The following is a 25,261-nucleotide window of genomic DNA, read 5'->3' as shown; positions in this document are numbered from 1 at the left end:
AAAAAGAAACTGAGAGATAAGGGCCAGTAACTCTTATAGTTTTAGTAAATTCATTGACTGGCTAGTAAGTATACAGTTTACCTTCCAAAGTGGCTTATGCACTTGGGTGAATCCACTATGTGCGAAAGGAGGTTCCCAAATTGGCAATACCTCGAACAAAAATTGTCCGAATGTGCAATGAGCGAATGCACATTGGCATTCGCTCATTGCGGATTCGACATTTTGTGTACAGAGTGCACTATAACGGGATCGGGAAATGAACCCTTACCCCACTGTAGTGTGATCTCTGAGTTAGTATATTATGGGGTGTGGGGGTGCAAGGGGGCTTGCCCCCTTGCATTAAGATGTGTCTTCGACATTGTAGTTCGAAAATCAGTGAATCTGCTGTTAGATTAGCTGATTTCGAACTACAGAGACTTTCGCAGTTTAAAATTCACACTTTTGGTTCGCACAAAAGCACGATTAATATTGTCATTTCCAACAATATGAAGGTAAACCTAAGCTTGGATGTCAGCAAAGATGAAACTTAGAGGGCCTGAGAGAAAATCAGCTGAAAAAGGTGAAGAGAGAACACTGACTGGGAAGAATCCTGCCCAACAAACAGCAGTTGAGGCTCTAGCTTTAGTGCAAGGTGTGGCTTCCAGTAGGAAAAATAAATCAAATGTACTCCGAGCTGATTAAAACAAATGAAACACTGAAGGAATATGTCAACTCAGAATAACAAAACGCTGGAAAAATGAAAAAAAAAAGCTTCAAAGAGAAGTCAAAGTGAAAAAGGCAAGCTAAGTATGAGACTGCTCAAGAAGAGCTGTTTAAAAAATGGTTGAACTAAAGGACACAGTATGAAGAGAAAACCTGAGAATTTCTTCTGTACCTCACAAACTTGAAGAAATAACACTGTATTAATTTTATGAACGCACAGATAAGCAACTGGACTGGTATCCCACAGTAGGATTTTTTAATTGAAAGGGTAAATTATGTGTATGCTCCAAACATGGTTATGAGAAAGCAGCCAAGACCTGTATTAGTAAAAATGCAACCATACCAGCATAAAGAGTTGATCCTGTCAAAATGTGGCAGAAGGATAAAGTAATAAAAATTGAAGACAGTAGTGTATTTGTGTAGAATGATTATTCACCAGGCAGAAGAGAAGCAAATTTATCCCAGCGATCAAGGAATGGTGAGAGGTTGGTGTAGATTCAAGCTGCTGTATCCAGCTGTCTTCAGAATATTCTGATGCAGAACAGGCTAAGAGCGAAATACAAAAAGTAATCCATCAGAAGGTGAGCCTGCACAAAAAAGGGGACTCTGCTTCCCATGCTTGTGACAGTAAAGCTCAGAAAGAGACTTTGTCAGTGAAAAGTTAGTCAGTTTTCCAAATGAAAATGTTTGAGAGACAGAAACAAGCACAGTAGTTGACTAGAAAAATTGGGAGAACCTTTTACTTGTATTGGAGTATGGGTTTGAGAGATGGATATGAAAGATTAGCAACACTAAAATTAGTGAATAAATGGGAGATTGTAAAGCTTCAGTCACATTTAAGAAATATGGCTTTACAAGAAAAAGTGGAAAAATTGGACTTTGCTGACTTGTTAAACTCTAGGGGGACTGAAAAGCATATCCTTCATGCATTAATGTTTGGAAAGACACTAAAGGAAATGACAAAAGGTAAACATAGACAAAACAATTTTTCTTCTTAACAGTACATTTTGTTATATAAATTGAATGTTGTATACCAAAGCATTTTCATTTGTTGTGATAAAGATAATAAAGTAAACAAGTGCCCTTATTTCTTCTTAATTTTAAGAAATGTAGGCATTACAGTGTAAAAAGGGAAGAAACAATGGACAAAAACATACTGTGATGTAATCTTGGGCTGCTGAGGTGGGGATGTGGTGTAAAAGTGTATAGATTATAATATATGTACAGTTGAATGAATGTCTGGATTAAGACCCTTGGCTTAATCTAATAATTTATTTTGTATAAGCAAGAAAGTAAGAGAACACTGAATGTAATGAAATGTTTTCCTTTGGCAAGTAAATGTTCAGTGTGAATTAAGAAGTCTGCGTCTGAGGGCAGCTGTACATTTTGCTATTATGTCTGCAAGGAGACAAGCTGACTACAGCGGCAGGCTAAATGTTAATTGTTTCTAAAAGAAAACAAGCTGTTTTTCATATCTCGGAGGAGAACAAATACAGAAAAAGACAGCAGTTAGTGTTAGTAGGAGCACAGACTGTGTGCTTTACCATGGATAACCTTACTTTTAGGTTAAGTAATGCCTGTGGGTGCCACTTTCAGTTTGTAGCAGTTCCTATCAGGATGTTTAAACTACATTATATGAAGATGTACTTGGTTGTGTGTTTTTGTTTTAAGTTAATAGGTTATGGGGTGTTCTGGGGGGTCTCTTTGTTTGAGTGATTTCATTAAAACAAAAAGTCTTGTAAAATATCACATAATTTCAAATAGAGATGACAAGAAACAACTGTATAAAAGATCAACATACCAAACATTAGTCAGTGCATGCAACACAAAAGCTGGAAATGCATTTAAAAAAGCTGTCGTATATAAGTGGTGATAATAATTTCTTTATGGCTACACTATCCATATTATCCTGGAATGTGAGTGGCCTCACAAGTATAGGCAAAAAAGGAAGGCATACTGAATTATATTAAGAAATGCAGAATACAAATAACAATGCTACAGAAGACATATTTGGAAATAAGTGAGCATGTGAAGTTAATAAAGTAGGGATTTCAGGATGGATATCCAGCAGAGTATCAGGGACAAAGGAAAAGGGGAGTAATTACATTACTTGCTATAGGATCTCCAGTAGTGATAAAAAAGGGGAAATAATGGTAGATTTGTGGCAAAGGGCTTTTGGCAAGGGAGGAGGATTACATTGGCATTTATTTATATTCCAGGTAAAACTGCTATTATGGAGCATTTTGGGAGAAATAATCAGCTTTCAGTAGAGAGTATTACTTAATAGGTGCAGACGTGAGTTTGATTTGCAACAGTGAGAATGTATCTAGGGGACCTAGAAGGGAAATATAGCAAAAGAGAGCATATTTCTAAAGAAATTTATGAAAATGTTTGGTATGGAAGATGTGACTTCAGTAGTATGAACTCAGAGAGAACTTTTCTATTATTCCCCAAGGTACAATAACTGGGCTAAACTAGAAAACTTCAACATGCATCCAATAATTATTTCAATAACAACTGAAATAAAAATGCAGTGTATTGAAGTAAAAATGATACACTGGTGCTTCCCCACCTACCTGTTAATAACAGATGAATTTAAGAAATGGGTATTGGAAATTATTTCAGAGTTATTAGGGAAGATGGACATTTCTTCAGAAGTTATAGCTAGTGAGTAGGATAAAATAAAAATTGGAGTTTAAAAATAGGGTCTAAATAAAAGAAAAAGAGATATGTTTAAGAAGTAACAGGAATTATTTAGAGGTACTGACAAAGTTTGAAGCATTACAGAATAATGGAAATCTCACAGAACAAGAAGCAGCACAACTGCAGAGTGCTAAGGAGGAAATAAGGTATCATCTGAATAATATGAATGAGTTTAGAAAGATTGTTAAGCAACTGTGATTTGATAATAACTCCAGAGCATAAAATCTTTTAGCACAACTACTTGGGCAACAAAAAGTAGAAAGGATTGTTGCCAAAATGAGGGAGTGTATAACAAGAATAATAACTAGAGATCCTGTAGAAGTGTTTGAGATATTTTGGAAATTTCATGAACATTTGTTTAAGTCAGAGGAACGTGGAACTCAAGAATAAGCACAATGGGAATATTTATGGAAGACTTAAGTTGGCCAAGGTTAGATAGGAGGAGATGACATAAATGTGGTCATGTACGGTCAATCTGCAGGAAAGTCTCCAGGATTAGATAGTATTTCTGTGGAAGTTTGGAAGCTATAGAGAAGAAAGTGATAAAGATCTGGAAAGATTTGTTTAACACTATTTTAAAAGGAGGGGAATAACCAACATCCTGGAAGAAAGCTGTGATGGCTGTAATATCTAAAGATGGTAAAGACTCATCAGATCTAGCTTTCATATAGGCCAATTTCAATTTACGATTATGGTGATCAAGGAAAGTTGGCTTTATTTTGGACAATATTATTTTGTACCTGATAAACCCAGAAAGTGGCATCTCAGTGTTATGGAATATCTTGAGACAATTTCAAATCTTTTTGATATATAAAATTAATGAAGATGAAACAAAGGCTACAACTGTAAACTGTATACCTGCACATGAATTGGTCTGGCAATACCCATATTTATGGGTATATGGTAAAATTAAGTATTTAGGAGTATGGATTAAAAAGTGTTCTGTTATGGCAGCCAAGGTCATGTGGCAGGAGACTAAACAAAAGATAATGCAAAAACTGAGAAACTGTCAGCTCTTTTGTAGATATGGATAGCAGGATACATGCAGTGAAAATGTTTTTAGTCCTTTTAGTTTTATATACAGGTTGTGCATATTTTTATCAACCAGAGGAGAGGTTGTGAGCAACAATTAATAGAGTCGAAGGAATTTATCTGGGAGGGGAAGAGGACAAGGGTCAAGTGGGATAAGTTGATCCTCCCAACAGAACAAGGTGGTTCAGGCTTACCTGATTTGAAGGGATATTTTACAGCTGCACAGTTAAGAAGGCTTATATACATAATACAAGCAGAAAACTGTAATTCAAAGTGGAAAAGGGTGATGATGAAACTGGGAAAATTCAAGAAGTAAGGAGAGAGTGGAATTTTAGATGCAAATTTTAAGGAGAATAACAACAACAACCATACAAAGTATTATATTCATAAAGTAGCAGAAAGTAATCTAAGAATTAAACCAGCATGAAAATGGGAAAAGGAGATTTTGCCAGTAGGGATGACTGCAAGTAGGGGTACAGAAATAGGCCAGAGGGGACTGGAATTTATTGGAGAAAACTGTCATCAAGGTATTGGGAGCAAGTAACTAGAGAGGGAAGAATGGGAAGAGGCCACAAAGACATTTGCACTGCAGGATAGAGACTGCCTTCCCCATCAGGGATTGATATCGGAGTATAGGCAAAGAGAAAGGGAAAGTGGAATGTTAAGTGAAAGACCTGCTGTAATAGAGTTTTAATTTGAATCTAGAACAGAAGGTGCTGTTAAAAAGGGGGTAATTAGCAGGGTGTATAAAATATTGTATGATAACTATAGCAGTCAATCAGAGTAAGTTAGAAAAGATTGAGAAGAGAGATTGTATAAGCGATTCACAAGGAAACAATGGGATGACATATGTATGGCTCCCAAGTATGCAACAAAGACTAGAAGATTTAGGATCTTTGCTTGGAAGTTTTTGCACAGGTATTTTATACCCTAAGCAGACTCCAAAGAAGTTTTCCTAAGGGCGTTAGCAAATATTGGAAGTGTGATAAGGAAGAAAGAGGTAACTGGGAACATATGTTTTGGGAGTGTAATGTGAGGGCAAACTTCAGAAATCTTCTACAGAGTACTCTGTCAGTAATATTGGATAAGCAAATGGGTGTAACTAAGGAAATCATTTTTTGGAGCTGGTATACAAGATCTGAATTTCCTAGATGTAATAAGGCCTTGTTACATTTAATTCTGGTGGCTGCCAAAAAAGCAATTACTAGAAAATGTAAATCATTGTCTAAACCAACTGTACTTGAAGTGTTAAGTATTGTAACAGAGATAAAAGAACTGGAAGTGGATCTTTGGAAAAGGATAGGAGCAAATTGCATAGAAAAAAAATGGAAACTGGGGAACAATACATAAAGAATAATGTCTGGAGGAGGAATGAGATGTAAGGGAAGACAGGACTTGAACGATTTATGTAATGGCTGATTGATGATAGACAAAAAACATATGTGATGTATAATGTTTGTAACTAGGAACATATTATGATTTGTTGTATTTTTATATAAATGCATGTTTGCCTATATCTTAAGTGATAATTCAATAAAGATAGATGTTAAAAGAGACATTCACACAAAGCCTTAGTACCCCACTTATGTATAATCTCATGTTTCAGAGAAGTTAAGACTAATCTGATCATTATGTTTATCTCCCATTACCGATTTCTCTGGATTTCCAACAGCGGCGACTGAGGTTTTCTCTGGCAGAAATGTGCAAGACTGCAACTAAACTCTTCTCTCTGTCTTTCCTTTCAATCATTCAGACATCTGAGCTGCTGCTTGAACCTAGGTCAGCAGTAGCTCAAAAAGATCCCCTACCTCCATTACAGTACCTGGCATATTTATCAGATTTATTTAGCATCTTTAAAATGTTACATTTTCCGTGCATGAGTTACAGTAATGGAGTTATTCTTTAACAGTTTTGAGAGTTCTGAGATTCACAAACTACACAGTTCTTTACTGCTTTTAAGCAGATTTTAGTCTATTTGCAATGTATTAGAGTTGCTTTAAATGTCAATTTGTATTGTATATAATTTAATAAGGGGTCTTTCCCTGGCATTAAAACATTAAAATGTGTGGTTTGTTCATAAGTATTTGAAATGCAGACAGTCCTGATGTCTTATTTAACATATTATATATTGCACTGTGTGTGTAAAAGTTCAACAAAATCATCATTTTTAAAATGCGATTCGGGGATAGGATTGTTGTATAGAATTTTTTATTTTAAAAATTGAAATTCAAAACACTGAGACCATAACATTGAAAACGCAAAACACTTAAAATCCAAAACAACGAAATCTCAGAACACTGAAACTTTGTTTCATAAGATGGAAAACTAGAACACACATGTAAATAACATTCCTCCAGCTAAAGCAACACCAAACTAACAAACACACTTTTTACTACATTTATGCATCTATCCCCAAGCTTCCACGGTGGTGCAGGGGTAGTGTTGTTGCCTCACAGCAAGAGGTTCTCCTGTTCGATTCCCGGCTGGAGTGCAGGGAGTGCCTTCTGTGTGAAGTCTGCATGTCCTCCCCGCGGTTGGGTGGGCGTTTGAAAGACATGCGTAAATGGGCGTGCCTTCGTTGAAGGTTGAACGTTGAGCTGGCACCTCGGCATTCGTGAAAATCAACTGCCAATCATTAGCGGACCGGAGTTCCGCTGTGGCGACCCCTAACCGGGAAAAGCCGAAAGACGACAACAACATGCATCTATCCTCAAGCATCCCCCACACCCCTCGTAAATTAAATATACCAACTCCGAGATCGCACTACAGTAGTAAAAAGTTAATTTCCTAACCCCCCTGTAACATGATCACCATACAGAATGGAAACATATGTTGCTTTCATGGAAGTTAAGTTAGTGTTCTGAGAAGTGCTGGGAGAAGTGAGTTGGGGAAAAAGTGTTTATTTTGCCAATCTGTATGTGTTTTTAGGCTATACAGCGAAGTGATTTAGACATTATGTTTACATTCTGTATGGTTTTCAATGTTATGATGCGCACTTTCAGTGTTCTGAGTTTCGTTGTTTTGGGTTTTCAATGTTTTGGGATTTCGATGTTATGGTCTCAGTGTTTTGAATTTCAAGGTTATGAAATTTCAGTGTTTTAAAGTAGACCCAACATTTTTCCCCTAAGTTAGTTTGAGATTTGAGTTGTCCAGGTGATCTCTAACTTAAAAAGATGATTGCTGAGTGTTTTAATATAGCATGTATGACTTCTTCCTCATTTGCATCTTTATATCTTGGGTAAAAATGGAGACAAAAAAGTTTGAAGTAAATTATAAAGCTGTTGTTGGGGTTTAATGACTGCAAGTGCTTAGGTTTTTCTAATATACATTTATGGGAATGGACCTCTTCCTATGACGGGATATGATTAAAGTTTATGAAATCAATATTGTATCAGTCTTTGATGTTAGCCAAGGGTGCTCTTCTCAGCACCTACAATGTGCCCAAAGTTGCCATCTTCTGCAATTCATGCAGGGTTACATGCATTGGTAGCATATTTAGGTACAATTGTAAATTCTTTTATATTAGTCCAGTTGCTCTTAATACTGGAACTGTCTTGGTATCTGTCTTCCGCATTGCTTTTGTTTCTGTTTGCATATTCTGATACTTTAAAAACTTTTGTCTCTCTCTATCTGTCAAATATGTAAGGACACTGCAATTGCTTGGTGTAGCAGTTTCAGTGGTTAACACTTACTTTTAACTGCCGCATTAAAACCAGACAGGTGTTCCTCTATTTTAGGACCAAAAAAAGATGTGGCCAAAAATATAATTATTTGCACTTTCATTATTTAATCACTGTATTAAAATTTGTTGTGAATTCAAACACCACCAGCGCTGTAAATTGATGATATTCTTGTTCACTAGCATGTCTGTATGCAATTTTTTTCCAATACTGTATATACTGAAATTTTAAAAAGTGTGGTTTAAAAATAGAGCACTAGATTTTTCTTAGTTGGATTCTGTTTTGATTGTATTATGACTTTTCAGAGTTTAACCACTTCATAAACCATGTTTCTTTTTCGTTCCCTTTCTGTGTTTTCTCAAAGCTCCCGAAGTCATAAAGAATGAGTCGTACACCTTCAGTCCTGATCTATGGGGGCTGGGTTGTCTGATCTATGAAATGACTGCTGGCCATTCACCTTTTCGTGCTCGGAAGGAGAGGGTGAAGCGGGAAGAAGTGGAGAAGAGAGTGCAGGAAGAAAATGAAACGTATTCTATAAAATTCAGTGAAGAAGCAAAGTCAATTTGCAGAAATGTAAGTTGCTTGATGTCTGTTTTTTGGAGAAAACAATTTAGCTTTTATTTTGTTCAGGTATGCAAGTTGGACTGCAGGGTGTTTTTTCTGTTCATGTCCTAGTTAGAACTATATGAATTACAAAATAGACAGTCAACAGTATTAGGTAGCATAAAGAAAAATATGGCTGATAGAAAGAATGCTGTTAACTTTAACAAAAAATTAAGTAACATATTTCAAATCACACCACCAGTATAAACTTCACTGAATTAATAATACCCTTTGCAGCTAAGTGCGGTAGTGATTACGCATTTGTTGCTGCATCCTACTCATTTGCATTCAACTGTGAATCAAATAAATGACCTGAGTTGTAAAGTAAATGCTGACAAAGCAGAGCTTCGAATGGAACCTGTAAGAGAGTTCTGGTGCAGGGCATGTTCTATGGGGAAGAACTTGTTTGAGCCATATGGTGTAGATTGAGAATCAGTAAGACGAATGGATGAGAAACCTGTTGAGCTGAGTGTCCTAGTGAAATGGTCAGTGCAAAAAAGGTGGTGAAAAGATCTGCCTTTGTCAGAGCTAATTGACTTGATGACCAGGGTGCAAATAAAGAAGAAGATTTTAAATGCAGTAGGCAATTTGCTGGTTTCCTGGAGAGTGAGCTAGTAATATTGAAAAATGCCTTTACCTGTTGGAAGCCTTATTTGTTTGGTCAGGAAGTACGTTACTCATTGGTACGCAGGAAGTACATTACTCATTGGTACGCAGGAAGTACGTTACTCATTGGTACGCAGGAAGTACATTACTCATTGGTACGCAGAACGTACGTTACTCATTGGTAAGTCAGCATAACTGAAACTGTACCTACAGTTTTATGTATGGAAGAAGAAAGAGTAAATGATGAATCCAGATGGCCACCAATATACTTGTAATATTTAACTGAATGCCCATTAACCCTCAGTAATATTTAACTTCCTTTTGTATATTCAGTCATTTTGTGTCCCAAAAAACAATGATTTTGTTTTACTTTGATTATTTTTAAGGCCCAGCTGTGTTAAGGACCTGATAGAGATGTGTATTACATGTTTTGATCAGAGAATCTCCAGGCTCCCAGATGACCATATCCTCTGCATGTAGAATTACATTTCTCTTCCCCAGGGACACAGTGTAAGTGCTTTGATGTACAGTGTAAACAGCAGGAGTCTGAGGACTAACCCAGTGCAGTTGTCCTCATGAATCTGGCTGAAGTGATGATTCTTTCTAATTGCACATTATTTTGAAAGGTCTGTGCTGCAGTGACTAAACCAATTTAGAGACTTAGAGTTGAGGCCTTATAGTGAGAGCAGTTTGACCAGTAGATGATGTTTCACACTGTCAGAGGCCTTAGAAAGATCAGTGAATGTAACATAGCTAGGTTTTTCTAGAACCCATTGCTTGAAATGAATAGTCTATGTGTGTGGTCAGATGATTGCTGGCTAGGCTTCTGCAGTCTTTAACATGAGACGAGAGCTGACAGGCTAGTAATCCAGGGTGTCTGAATGAGTTTGTTTAGTGGCCCAGTGCTGTTGATAGCATGCAATGATTTATACCAAGATGTACTTATTGCTTATGAATAAATGATCTGAGAAAATGGTACAAACACTAAAGCTGAGAACCTGGATGTTATTCTGTACTTCAGCATCCGTACGAGAAGTTTTAAAATAGTTGTTTTATTATTAACAGCTCTTTGTGTTGTTCAATAAAAGTGAATAAATAGCTATATTTTAATTCTTTAAACATGATTTATTTTCTTGCTTCTAGTTATTGGCGAAAGACCCTAGGCAGAGACTTGACTGTCTGGCTGTGAAACAGCATCCTTTCTTCAGGAACATCAACTTCAAAAGGCTGGAGGCTGGCATGCTGACACCACCATTTGTGCCAGATGTAAGAATGTAGTTTCATGTTATGTACACATTATTGTACAACATGCATAAAGGTGAAAACATCCTTTGTTAGATCAGAAAATTCTCATGTGATAATTGCAGGGAATGGTAGATCTGCATCAAAGACAAAGTGTGTTTTATTTTTTGAATTAATTGCAACATATTTTGTATGTGTTTTATACAAAATGATGCAAGTAACCTTGGTTTGTTTTTTACAATGTAAAAATGTAAGTGAGCCCATTATAATGCTGTGTGTCTCTCTTTAAAGTCTGACATGAAAACCCCTGTCAGAAATGTGCTTCCTCACTGCTTAACTATTCTGCCCTGATGCAGTTTGCAGTTAAATGCCATGGTCCTGAGCAGCACCCATCTCATTCTCTCTTAAAGTGTCTACTTTACAGCAAAACATGGTATTTTCAAATCAACATTGTTTTTGTGGCTCTGAATTATAAGTAAGGCTATACTTGAAAGTGCAGTGGATCATTTATACATACTGAACTGATTTTTCTTGATGTTTTTCATCGTTCCCACCCTCTTGACTTTCTCTCAGAATTGCTCATTCTAGTGACAACTTTTTTCCCTTCATTTCCTTCACGGGCTGGGAGTTGGGTAGCTTTATCCTAGGAACATCACACTGCAGGAAGGAAGGCTTTTTTGAATGACCTACATCTGTGTAGCAGTTAGTGTGCAGTGAGCCAAGTATAAATAGATGCACCATCTCATACATATTGTTTTACAGATGTGGGTTATCCATCTCCTGATCACACCTGGAAGGATATGTTCAGCCTCCTAAACATGTCTTCACAGGGTAGGGGCTATTACACTGCCTTGTCCTTGCATTCAGAAGATGTTGCCAGCCCTACAGCCACTCACACCTCCCCTCTCTATCCTGTCATCTTCTTCATATGTCATTAATAGAAAGAACTGTGCTGCCAGCATTGGAGGATGTTACCTGCTGTTATGCCACTGGACTACCTGAGGTTCCGGTTTATCGCCACACCATTGCAACAAGTGTTTCTTACATAAACAGAGGTATTACTGCACACAGGCACATACACACACACACGTACAAACTCACATGCATATGCATACATGCTCACACGGTTTTGTGTGTGTGTGTGTGTGTGTGTGTGTGTGTGTGTGTGTGTGTGTGTGTGTTGACCAAATTATTGCTATTAGGCTAAAAAGACTATTTGGCCATAACCTATAATTTAAACAATGCAGTTAATTTTGTTCTACTAGCCATTAAATCATAACTAAAGTAGAAATTATTTTCTTTAGCATATGACTGAAAACAAAATGGTCTCTTACTTGGTTCATATTTTAACAAACGTAAAAAAGAAATGCTTTGCTTTAGCATCTGACTGAAACTAAAACAGTTTCATCAGTTTAGTACCTTGCTATGATTTTGTGCATCCAGGAAATAGTACACATGTGGTCTTTAAGTCAATTTTCACACCCTCTCTTAGGCTTACATATGGACTACAGATTGAATTTAATTGAAACAGTGGTTCATTTTAAAGGCAGCAATAGCAGTCTTCATGAGATAGAAGTCCTGTAACTTCCCCAAATAACTTAAAAATAACTGCTTCTTGACAACGGTTTCCGCAGCTCTGATTTCATTAATGGAGTTCTGATTTCACTATCAAGTTACTTAGCAACAGGGTTGCCAGACATCCCTATTTGAGCGGGACTGTCAGCAGCTCAGTCCCGAGTCCCGCTCTGCCGGTTAAAATCCCAGCGAGCCTCCGCTTTTTTTTTTTTTTTTATTGGCCCATATGTCAGTATACGAGCCAATCAAAAAAAAAATCGCAAAATGGAGCTACTACTGTTTAATGCAGAATTGCAGTTCCACATTAAACAGCAGTAGCTCCGTTTTGCGATTTTTTTTTGATTGGCTCGTATGCCGGCATACAGGCCAATCAAAAATCACCAAACACGGAGCTACTTGTCTTTAATGCGGAACTACGAAGTTCTGCATTAAACACCTTTTTTTTGGTCTTCACTTAGTGTGAAAGACTTTTTTTTTTTTGTCCCTATCTGGCTCATCAGAAATCTGGCAACCCTGCTTAGCAAGGATCTAGTTTCCTTGTTCAAAGCACTTGTATCCTAGGCCTGTGATAGAATGCTGTTTGCTAAACCCTACCTAGTTCAAGCTTGATCAGCTGAAACTGGCTCAGATAACAGACTCAGTTTTAAAGGATCCCATGCACTCCCCTTTGTAAAGCGACATTTCGTATTCTAACAGTTCAGTAACAGCTCAAGACTTACATACTGGCTTTCAAATAACCCCCATCTCTCTGCCCCTGTGTAAAGACACACAAACTTGTACCTTAAAGTTAAAAAAAAAACACTAATTTTTTCCTATCGTTATAGCAACTTTCTAATTCTATAAGAGCAATATTTATAATATGTCCCTATTTTGGGGTGTTTGTCCCCCCCATTATTTTAGGCTTTATTTGGATTTCTTCAGCTAAGAGGTTGAGAAATATGCATACCTCTTAATTTTAAATGAGTTGCATCCACTGCTTGATCTCTCTCTCTCACACACACTCACACACACACACACACTCACACACACACACACACACACACTCTTTCGTTTTCATGCACGTAAGCACTCATACATTCACATATGCAGACAGAAACATAAACAGACTCGTACATGCACCCACCTTTCTATTTTTTATAGTTATCTATTTTGTTTTACACTCTCTAAACAAGAAAAGTGCTAATTAACGAGTGTAAAATAATGGCTCAATCGATCTCACTCTCACTTCATGCATACACATACACACACACACAATTTCTTTCTTTGTTTTAATTTTAGTCTGTAAACAGCAAAAGGGCTGCTTGGCGAGTATAAAATAATGGCAGCTGTTATTTCCATTACAGTCCAAACTCCACAGCAGCTTAATATGCTGCTGTGGAGTGATGGACTTGTTTTTCAGTGGGCAATACCTGTACATTAACAGTCTGTTGAAGAACATTCATTCTCCAGTCAGAGTGGTGATATACAGTTTGGGATTCACTATACAATCTCGAAATACTGAAATGTCGAATTTCAGTATTTAGAGACTGAATAGTCGAAAAACCACATACATAAAAACCCACAATAACGAGCACTACAATCGCGACCATTCACACACACACACAAACCAGGACATAATCACGCACACACATACACCTACCTAACTAAACAAACATAACAACACACACAAACACACTTAATCTACCTATAACCAGGGGGGCAAGCCCCCCTGCACCCCCCCCCCTACTTGTACATTCTAACTCCGAAGTCGCACTAAACACACAACAAACACCACCGCACACACTCACACACACTAAAATCCCTACCCATTATCCTCAAACACACAACACTTACCTGACACCTCAGATAATTCCACAAACTGCACCACATGTCACGAATACAACACCACGATAGCGGCGGATTCGAGATATGCGAATTTGGCATAGTGTAGTTTCGGTTAACTGCACTTTCCACTATTCGGTCTCGACGTACTGAATTTCAACATTTCAGTACGTCGAGATTGTCTAGTGTATCCACAGTTTGGCCATTCTTTAAGGTATACACTCATACTTTGCAATAATAGTAATACCATAATCAACATCTCAGTTTTATTTTTTATAGGGTCATAGGTTATATTTTATATATACCAACTTGAAAAACTATATCCAAAACAACTAGATATCACAATAACAATCAATCTAATTCTATCAACATCAATTCTGTAATCAGATGACATGCTCTAATGCATCTCAAAAAATATATATCATTCTGTCCAGCTAACTCCCTCCCTCCTAAATAAGGATCACTGGCTGATGTCTAACAGTGGCTTGCCTTTACCCAGCCTTCATCGTAATTCCTAACCCCCACCTCTCTGCCATTAACCTGATATACTTATTTAAGTAATTCCTGTGCTCCCTGAAACAGTGCTGTGCCATTTTCATTGTATATACTCCTTTTCGGGCACCTTTTCATCTTTTCACTATTATACTCTTAATTAATATTGCCACTACTTGTATCTCTACCTTTTCATGCCATTTCTGACATTAGTCTTCTATACTAACCCCAAACAGACAGAATTTCCTGGTAGTCGGTATGTCCTTCCCATAGTTTCACTCCAGATTCCTCTAGCCTTGTACCACATCTTCCTGACATCTGTATATCCCCATCACATATGTATCTGATTCATATTATCCTCCCTACACCCTCAACAATTTGCTGTACTTCAGCTTTACTCCCTAACTACTATAACTGGTATCCCAAACCATTAACGGTATCAGTCTCCTACCAGTCTGATATGGCTTAACACCTTTGCCATCTTAAATACCTCCCTCTAGAACAAATCCTTTACCTGTCTTCCCCCTTCTTTTGAACAAAATGTTCATAGCTTACTCATAGCCCTTCGAGCCTGCCATTTCTCTAAACCAGCAGTAAAAGAAGCCTTTCCTACATTTTAGTTTATTAACTTCCTTTTACATCATCAGCCCCAGACACCCATACTGATATGTTCCTGTGCTGCCTTAATTGTCTTCCTTTCAGTTCTGTTCTGTGTACCCCCATAATCACTTTTCAGTCCTTCCCAGAACACCCACTCTAAATCCTTATATTGACCCTTCATCCTCATCACTTAATTAATGGCTGATGTATACCTTGTAAAATTAGGGGCCTCCCATCCTCATCCAGACATCTAGACCCCACTTTGTCTTTATTACATCATCCTTGGACTTTCGTCCAAATGAATGTGTCACATACTGTTTGACTATCCCCTCCTGTGGTTTAAACTGCACATAGCTACTCAAATGCACCACATGTGTGCAGAGTAAGAGTACAACCAACACTATTCTCTTTTAAACTGCTTAACCCACAAATCTAACATCTTACCTTTAAATTGCTCCATTCCCTTTCTTACGTAGCCTGAGCTTTATCACGTATGTGAAAACCGTAATATTTTTCCTCTCCTTGCACCTACAGAAATCCCACATTATTCCTCACGTCCAGTCTTTAAATAATGCTGATTTCTCAGGATGAGAAAGTAAACCTGACAACATACCAAGCACTGAAATTACATGCTCGCAAATCCCTGATAACTGGTTAAAGATGGGGTCTAATTAAGTAATACAATCATCCTCAAAAAGGTAAGCTCCATTCTTACTGTCTTTTCTCCAATCACTCCCAAGCTGCCTTAACAGCCTTTGCACTAATAATTTGATTACAGTCAGGAAAATTACTTGGGATAATGAGCATCCCTGTCAGGTACCATGCTGAAGCTCTATCCTTTCACTCAAAACTCTATTTATAAACAAGCGCATGTACAGCTGCCTTTAAAGATCTTTAAGGCCACTCAACCATTTCCCCTTGACCCACCACTTGCTCCCTCAAAATAAGCATAAAATCCTGTAAAACCTAATCAAAAGCTTTCTGGATATCCATTAATACAACCCCTGTTTTATCCTGCCACTTCATGCCAGCTTAGTCCATAAAGTTAGTCAATGTTCTCCAGTGGTCCATCACAGAATATCCCTTATGTCCCTTTGCTCTTTTCCAGCTGACTTTTTCAGAAACTTTTCAAACCTGTCTGTCAGCATCCTAGCAAAGATTTTAGCAGCTGCATGGCATAACAAAATGTTTCTGCAGTTTCTAACATCCACCTTATCCCTTTTGTTCCTTTACAGAATCCTGACTAGCATTTTTGCCACTGATTCTGGTAAAGTATCAGCATCCAAAGTTTGAGTAGATATCATGAGTATCACATTCTCTACCTCTAGCTGCACTCACTTATATCCATTCAGTGCACCCGGTAATGTCTAATAGCTTCAGTCACCTAACGTCTATCCCTACTCTATCCAAATGAGCATGTGTCTCTAACTAGAAGGCACAAAAAAACTCCCTAATTTCTCTGTTAGAGCCTCTAGGAATCCCCTGACATTTCTTGATGCTAAGAATCCACACAATTTTTCTCTTTTCATATTTTTTCCATAGCAATAGCTTCAAGTCTATTTCCCCTCTTACTCACCATCCTGGACCCCTTCTGGCCAGCTCGACTCAACCTTAGGTACCTGTATGAGTTTTAACTCCTTGAGCACTTGTCTTCTTCTTCTTCTTCTTTTGCCTCATCCTCTCATAGTCCAGATTCAAGCTGCTCTTGAAGAATACTTAATCTACCTTACAAAGTCCTTATAACATTTCCTTATGTTTCTGCATCTTACCTCTCACTCCAGTAAGTCTACCATTCCAGGTGGCTTTAACTCCGTTTCACTCCTTTAACCATCTTCCCTCATTGCATACATCATTTACCTGCAGTACCTCTGTCTCCATGCTTTTCATCCACTGTATAAGCTCTTTGTGCCATAGCTTGGATTCCATCTCCAGATCCTACCTTTTAGCTCATAAACATATAAAGACCATCCAGGGAGTTTCTTTGCTTTACTGAAAGTTTGGCCCTTTATGTACAGGGCTTTGCCCCTGGCCTTTCATATATGTGTAGTGTGTTTACCAAACATCTGGTAATATTCACAAAGTTGCTTTAGTAGAGAAGACTTTGAGTTGTTTAGTACTTGAATGACTGATTACAATTAGAACTTTTTCACCTCATGGACCTCAGAACTTTCTTGGGTTCTTCCCTGGTTTCAAGGAAAAAGTATTGCTACAGCCATTTAAACATTTGACTTTTGACTCTGTGTAGTCTCAAGCCTTTGTTCTGCTGAAAAGGAACAAAAAGCTATGGTAGTTAACTTAATGGGTCTCCTGACACTGTGAGGTCCAGGAAGTGATCTTCATTCTCATCTGGTATGGCATGTGGTGACTGTTTTCCCATTGCCTTTGACTTGCCTCCATATGAGCGTGATCCAGTGTTCCAGTCTACAACTTATTCCTGCAAGTCTATCATCGTATTTCTGATTTTTCGTACTTTTGTCATCTTTCTGCCATTCCATGAAGTGTTTGTTGCATCTCTGCAATATGGAACATAGTTATTCATTCCTCACACCTTTTTCAAAGCAACTGTTCATCTGATGTACTTCCATAGAGAGATAGGTGCCCAGTTATGACCTCTGCTGGTCCAAGGGCTTTTGAATCCTATTGAGAAAATTCATTGTCAGTTTCCTAACACTGAAGATCCTGATCTCAGATGTTTGGATATTGAATGCTCATCTGAAGCCAAAACTATTGTTCAAACATTCAGACATTCAAGAGGTAATGCAGTGCCAGATCAAGCAAGGGAGCACTACCTTTTATCTCTTGTTACCCCTTTGTTGGGAAGCTATCCAGTTGTAATAGAGGGCTACTATCCACTGTATCTTTCTGGTAGCAGCCTGTATTCTAGGGCTGTCAGTCAGCCCTAGATTAGAGTAGCACTCCTTTGATGAACATCAGATTTTCAGGAAGCAGCACATAGATGACTTCAGATTGTGGAAGGTAACTAGATATTTACTTCTTTCCAAAAAAGAGAACAGCAGTATTATAAAGTTGTTCACCAAACAGGGGAAATGGGATTTGGATGCATTTTCCTTTGAGCTGACTGATGCATTTTCCACTTTTCATTTGAATCCTCACTTATTGCGGATGTTTCATTTTGACAAGCTGATGCTTGTTCTGATCTTCTGATCTTCCTGTGCTGATCTGTGAAAGATTACTTCCTAGTTCTTACCCTTGTGTTGTGGCAGCCAGATTCCGGCATGGTCCTAAGGGGCTCCTTTGTCTGTTAATGAACAGTGCAACTTCTTATTTCATGGTTACTTGATTGCTGGTGTTGTTGCATTACATTCCACACTGCTGACTGGCTGGTTTTCCTTTATTTGTTGTGCAGCTAGCACCATTTAGCTTGCCTACCACCTCACATCCACAGAAGTCATCACTCTTTTCTTTGGAAGCTTTTAACAAGTGAAGTCACCAAGATTCTAGTTCTGCATTCTTGTTTTTTGTGTTTTTTGTTATGGGCAAGAGAGTCAGGGATCTACAACATTTGAAAAGCATATATCCCTCCTGCTCAACGTTGAGATGCTGGCTAGTGCAGGAAGGATTTCATTTCTCCATGTGTGGGACTTGAGAAGTTTAGAGTGCTTTACAAGAGTGCTGGATAGAGTCTCTTCAAAGGGCCCTGTTGAAGATGAGTGGATGCAGAGAATGCTGACATTTCACTGTCAATCTGAGAGGGACGTCTGGCATGGCCTCTTTCCCCTTTGAGTGAGGCTTTACTGCTTATTCATTATGTATACGTACACAAATAAGCAAGGGACTTTAATATGTCATAACAAATCTTAATTAAATTTTATATCATTTTAGGAATGTCACCTGAAAGTCTTCTAATCTGACTTGGAAAGGAACTAGGGACTGTGGTGCTAGACTTTCCTTTTGACTCTGTCACAGGTGATGCAGCTGTGGACCATGTAAGATGCGTCTCTGTGAACATCAGTATTAAGAATTGTTATCCTTCCAGGGTGTCGAGCAGCAGACGTTTATTCTACAGTTTACAGGTTGGACCCACTTCAGAAGTCCCTCTTAAATATATGTATAATGTACCAAATTCTCATACTTTGTAGCAGTTCTTATTTGCTGGATGTCTGCTTTACTTTCTTGAATGACATGCCAGCATAAAATTTTCTGATAACACTTCCTTCATTTCCTGTCCTTTTGGTCATAACTATTTATATGACCCATGGATGTTTGGGTTCATGTTTTGTCATTAGTGTCAGGAACCCAAATACTACAGCTGGCAAGAAGGCAAGTAGCAGATGCCATGTCAAGGAGTAGTTATGGAATATTGTAAGGCAATTGAAGACCACTGAACACACAGTATACCACGTGTACACATAGGCATTGTGGAGATGTTCCAGGACAGCAGGTTGGAAGGCTTACCTATGTACCAACTTCACAGTTGGCTTTTCACTGTATATTTCCTACATTTGGTGATGGCTCCTTTAAATGATGTCAGCTTCATGTCATTTAACTGATTGTTGGACAAGTTCTTGACACTGGCAACTCAGGAGTCAGTGAGAAGATGTATGACCAACCCCCAGTGAGCCCTTATTTGATATTTTGTGTTGTACCCCTTTAAGGTACATTCAGCAGGCTCCAAATTCTCAGGCACAGAGAAATTGGCAAATACCTTCCAGCCCAAGGTAGTTATGGCTACAGTACTGGCAAACTGTCACTGTTAGGAGCAAGGATATCATTTTCTGCCCTTCATATGAATGGCATTTCCTTTGTGCCTTCTGGTGTTATCATTTGTTGTGAAGCTTGATGCAGTATTTTCTTAGCTATAAGTTATCAGGCAGTGAATTTATATAAACCTTTTTATTTGGTGTGTGTCCTTTAATTTCCCAACCTTTCATAGCCTGCCTTTTCACAAGTGTGTAGGTAAGGGGCCTCTTGGACTACTTTATTGTCAAAAGGTAATACCTTCAACTCATAGGATGTCCTCCTTGGCCAAATGATTGTATCTGATTGCAGATTTGATACCAGTTCCCAGGCATCCAGTATGGATAACCCATTTCTTTTTCACAGATGTGAAGATGGGGCTCCTCACTGTATGTGATTGAGGATGCCCAAAACCATGGCGGTAAGGAACTTCCTTGCCCCATTCCCTAGACTTGAGACCATGTCATCACTATGTTGAGGACAGAGCTGTCCAGTGAGGAGACTTCTTTTATTGAAGCCACCTTTATTAGGCATGTACTTGCAACCCATCAGACTTTCTTATTCCACTATAAGACTGGCCTAAGATTCCCTGTGATTCTTGTAATGCCTTTTACAGACGAGGATTCATTTACTTTCCACCTTGGGGTAAATGCACCTCAAAGAAATAAGAAAGAACCATTATCTCAGATGGAGAGCGAGTCCTGTGACTTAGAAGGGAGGAAAACCTGCCCTGCACTACTCTGATCTCTTACCCTTTAGGTTATGATTCAGGTGATGAGGGTACCCCGTTCTCAAGTTCTTCTCCTGAGCATATCTTATTTCAAGAGACTCTTCAGTTGATGAATGAGCATTTCAGATGGGTCACAATGGATGTGTCAGACACCAATAAGAGATGCTTGGACTTTTGGGTCTGGGCACCCCAAAAGTTTTAGTTGTTTATCCATTATTTGAAGCTTTAGAGAATGCATTTATCTGGTCACCCCAAAACTAGTAGCTGTTCCTCCATTATTTGAAGCTTTAGAGAATGCATTTATCTTGGCAACCTTAGAAATGGACTTCACGCCTCCTGCTTCTAGACATTTTTACAGACACTGCAGAATTCAGGAACCTTACAAATACCTTTACAAGTCATAATAGCAGACCCAGACATGGTGTCCATTGATGTTGCCTGGGTGTCCATGGTGGTTCCAAGACCCAGTACACCTCCCAATAACAGAGAAAGTAGGATACTAGCCTATTTAGAGATAAAGGTATATTCTTCAGAAATCCTAGCCTTCAAAGCAGTGAATTGTCAAACTTGCATAATTAAATTTCAATATGAGGTTATAATTAAAATAGCAGACATTATTGGAGATCTTCCTGGCTCTGGAAAAAAGGGGACATTAAATAAGAAACAGTTGGGCACTATGAAGAAGGTTAGTGCAGAGAAATTATAGCTCCACAAACGCCATTTATTAAAATCAAATCAATCAACTAAGTCAAAGCACATAAATGCATTAACTATATTCACCGGGTTTTTGTCTTATCCAAAAAAGACTTCATCAGATAATAATAAATAATAATGGCATTTGTGGAACTAGGATTTCTCTGGACTAACATTCTTCATGGTGCCCAACTGTTTCTTATTTGGTTTTGATTGTATTTTGGGCATTTTCCTCCATTTACTTTGTGGTTCTGAAAAAAGGGAACATTTTAAAGCTTGTTCACACTGCCAAGCAGGTGGACAGACATATAATCAAGTATGGCTATGATGCTGTGGATGCAGAATTCAGGGCTGCTGTTACTGCATCACTCATTTAGAGACATTTCTTGCTATGGTTCTGACCTTACCAGAATTGGAAAGCACAGCTCATTAATGCACCACTGGACAAGGAACTGTTCTTTGTACCTTCATCTAAGAAGATTGTAAAGAAACTGCATGGAAAGGGAAAAGCCATGGACTCTGTTAAATTACCTCCATTCCTCCCATTCCTAAATATGACAGGAGCTACTCTAGTAAGCAATGGTCTTTTCCAAACATCAGTCAGGACAGCCACAGGCGAAAGGCAAAAAGGCTTTTAAAAAAAGTGGCATGGTAGTCAACACAGGAGTCTCCAGGCACTGAGGATCAAGCCTAAGACAGAGTGCTGTAGCAGGGCTACAGCCATGACTATACCTTGCTTCCTTCTCTCCCACTTCATAAACTGCTATCCCAGCCTTGTCTCAAAACCCTACCCCAGTCCTTGCCCCTAAGCCCACCTCAGTGCCTCTCAGAATTGGGAAACACCTTTCTCAGTTTGTAAATAACTGGAAAAATGTTACAGGAGAACAATGTGTAATGAAGATTGTAAGTCAGGACAATAGGCTTTCTTTTTTTCTCTGTGTCAAAATTCCATTTCATACCCCAGATGGCAAGAGATCAAAGAGATATTGTGCATCCCCTACTGGGGACCTTGTTGAAGAAAGTGGCTATAGAGAAAACTCTTTGTAGAGAAAGGGACACAGGTTTCTACACAAGATAATTTCTAGTCTGAAAAATAATAATAAGTAAAAAAAAAATATTTCTAGTCTCAAGAAAATACAGACACTGGATACCCCTGCTGGACCTTTCAGATATCGCCAAGATGGTAATGGCAAAAAGTTCAAAATGCAAACCCTTCAAGCCTTCCTACCCTTATTATTGCCCCAAGCTCTGTTGGTAACTCTGGATCTAAAGTATGCATGTCTGCACTCCCTATCCACAGGGACAGTATGCAATTCATTTGATTCTATTTATGGTTAAGTCACTCTACTAGTTTATTTTTATTTGTATTTGTTTTTAGTTTGTTGACTGGATTAGTCCCACTAATCCTATGGAATACATTCAGAGAAGACTCGTAGTGTTGTTCCTACTTTGTACAGGAAATATAGCCGGGGAGTCTACTTGATTAGACCAAATTTTCACATTCTTGAATTTCTTTTGATCGAGACGACAATATTGAATTGTCAGTAAACTGAAAGTACACACTACTGGAATTTTTCACTGGGAAATGAATCGGTCAAATAATGAGATTCATCTCTACTGGTAAGGAACAGTCATCCCAAATCGACAGCTGTACCCGCAGGGATTAACTAACCTAAAATTAAGGTTTTCCATGGTAAAGCAGGTTACAGCCTGTTCTCCTACTTATACTAATTGCTTTCTGTTCTTGTCTTATCTTTATTTCCATACCAGATGTGAAAAACAGCTCATAGCCGCAGTGGTACAGTGGTAGCATTGTTGCCTCACAGCAAGAGATTCTCCTGTTCGATTCTTGGCTGGAGTGCCTTCTGTGTGGAGTCTGCATGTCCTCCCTGCGGTCGAGTGGCCTCCGAAAGACATGCGTGAATGGACGTACCTTTGTTGAAGGTTGGGCGTCAGGCTGGCAACTCGGCACCATAAAAATTGACTGACAATCATTAGCGGACAGGAGTTCCGCTGTGGTGACCCCTAACTGGGAAAAGCCGAAAAGACAAACATGTGAAAAACAGCTCATACGCTTTCAGATAGCATTAACTTTTAACCTTAAGAAAAAATGCACTGGCTATCTTTAAATAAAACTAAATTGTGCATTGTTCTAGTAAATGCATTAAAGTATTTAGTTACCTGCAAAGCTGCTATCTGTTATACACTTTCAGTAATTTCAAACTTATTTACTGGTCTCTCAATTTATTGCCTTCTCCTTTACTCATCTTGTTTCCATAGAAACATAAGAACAGAATTTACTTCTCAACTCACACTAAACATTTATTTGCTAAAGCAAAACTATTCACTGCATTGTGGACTCTCATTCAAAAAAAAAAAAAAACAAACTCAAGAAAAAAAGTTGTCATTAGATTAAGACAATGGTATTTATCCAGACATTCACCTGTGCAAAAGTAAAAGAAAACATTTAAACTCTACATGTATTATAATTAGTGCACTTTTACACCCCATTCCGCACCATAACAGAACAAAAATTACACCCTATTAACTTAAACATGCTTTTGCTCAGTCTTTCTTCTCTTTTAATATTGTAATGCCTACATTTCCTAAAAGTAAAAAAGAAAAACAAAGTACTTGTTTACTTTAGTGCCATAATCACATACAAATCTCTCTGAAAATGCCTTACTATAAAATGTAGCTTATATCATGAAATGTTTTATACAAATACTGTTAAGAATAAAAAATGTTTTACTTACTTTTCTTTTTTTCTTTTCCTTTTAGTGTCCTCCCAAACAGTCGGTGCAGTGGTTAACATTGTCACCTCAGACCAAGCGGTCCTCCTGTTTGATTCTTGGCTGGGGTGCCTTTGGTACAGAGTCTGCATGTCCTCCCTGCATTTGCGTGGGTTTCCTACAGGTGCTCTGGTTTCCTCTCATATTCCAAAGAGCCTTTCCTCCCCGGCCTCTGCTGAAAATAGGCTGTGTCCTAGTCAGACTTTCCCAGTCAATAAATGTTAAACAAATAAATTAATGACATGAAATGGCATATATGTCTGTCAGTCCCCCCACAAATTTAACAAAAAAACAAACTTTCTCTTTTTTCTTTTCCTTAATGACATGAAGTAGAGTATATGCCTGTCAGTTCCCCACAAGTATAACAAAGTCAATAAAAAACAATCTTTTTCTAATTATTGTCATATTGTCTATAGTATAAAGAAAGTGATAGATGAATGTAAAGTATGGAATGGTGCATGGAAGGTATGGATTTCACTCAGTATTAAAGATGGAATACTAGTTCATTTATCATCTTTTTTCTTAGAGGGATCTTCACACTTCACAAAGAGAAGATGTGTTTAATGTGGGGAATATGGACACTCAAGCAAGAAATGTAAGGTCATTTGTAGAAAATGTAATGAAGTGGGTCATTTCTGGTTTGATTGTCCTCTGTTGCATGATGAAGAGACTGATTTTAGAAGTTGAATGTTGTTATGACTGAGATTAACAGGAATGTTGAAATGCATTTGAGTTCTGTTATTGTGGAAATTTTAAATGAGAAAATTCATGATAATTAAGAAACCGTGTGAGATGGTGGGACACAAGAAGAAGGGGACAGTTTGTATAAAACTGAAGTGAAGAATCAATTTGAAGTGCTGGAATGTAAAGAGGGAGGAAATGAGTTATAAGTAGACAGAGAGGAGGATATCTCTTTTGAAACTGAGTAAGAAAAAAGGAAACTGCAGCCTGCAGAAAAATGCAAAAAAGGGGAAGGGATATTATAAATATGTTATCACTTATTGTAAACAGCATAAAAATGAGGTTAGAATATAAATGATATATTGATGGTGTTGACATACAGAGCCAGACTTAGTAATAGAAGGCATAAGATTCATGGAATCTTCGAAGAAAGAACCGTTGAAGAAATTATAGAGAAAACAGTATGTAGCTCTGGGAAAGAGCTGTTTGGAAATAGCAAATTTGAAAAAAAAAATACAAAAAGTGATTGATGTAATAGCTTTGATTCCAAGAAGGATGTTGTGTTCATTAGCAACGTAGTCTAAGTGCTTGAAATGTATGCATACTTAGTG

At 38.0% G+C, this 25,261-nt stretch overlaps 1 protein-coding gene across 2 annotated transcripts in view; it reads left to right on the top strand.

The window, feature by feature from the left end:
• The window catches only part of LOC122812057 (G protein-coupled receptor kinase 5-like), a 1,528,223-nt gene that overhangs the window by 1,461,134 nt on the left and 41,828 nt on the right, over positions 1-25,261 (top strand). For both annotated transcript variants that reach the window (XM_044084306.1, XM_044084307.1), the window contains exons 12-13: positions 8,482-8,690; positions 10,470-10,592. In XM_044084306.1, coding sequence (XP_043940241.1) covers positions 8,482-8,690; positions 10,470-10,592 — 332 coding nt within the window. The remainder of the gene's footprint in view (positions 1-8,481; positions 8,691-10,469; positions 10,593-25,261) is intronic.

The sequence above is a fragment of the Protopterus annectens genome, chromosome 9.part0 (assembly GCF_019279795.1).
Source record: "Protopterus annectens isolate FY-2018-M chromosome 9.part0, PAN1.0, whole genome shotgun sequence".
Lineage (NCBI taxonomy): Eukaryota > Metazoa > Chordata > Ceratodontiformes > Protopteridae > Protopterus > Protopterus annectens.
Note: the sequence above shows the minus strand (reverse complement) of the source record. Positions and strands in the feature narration are given on the sequence as shown.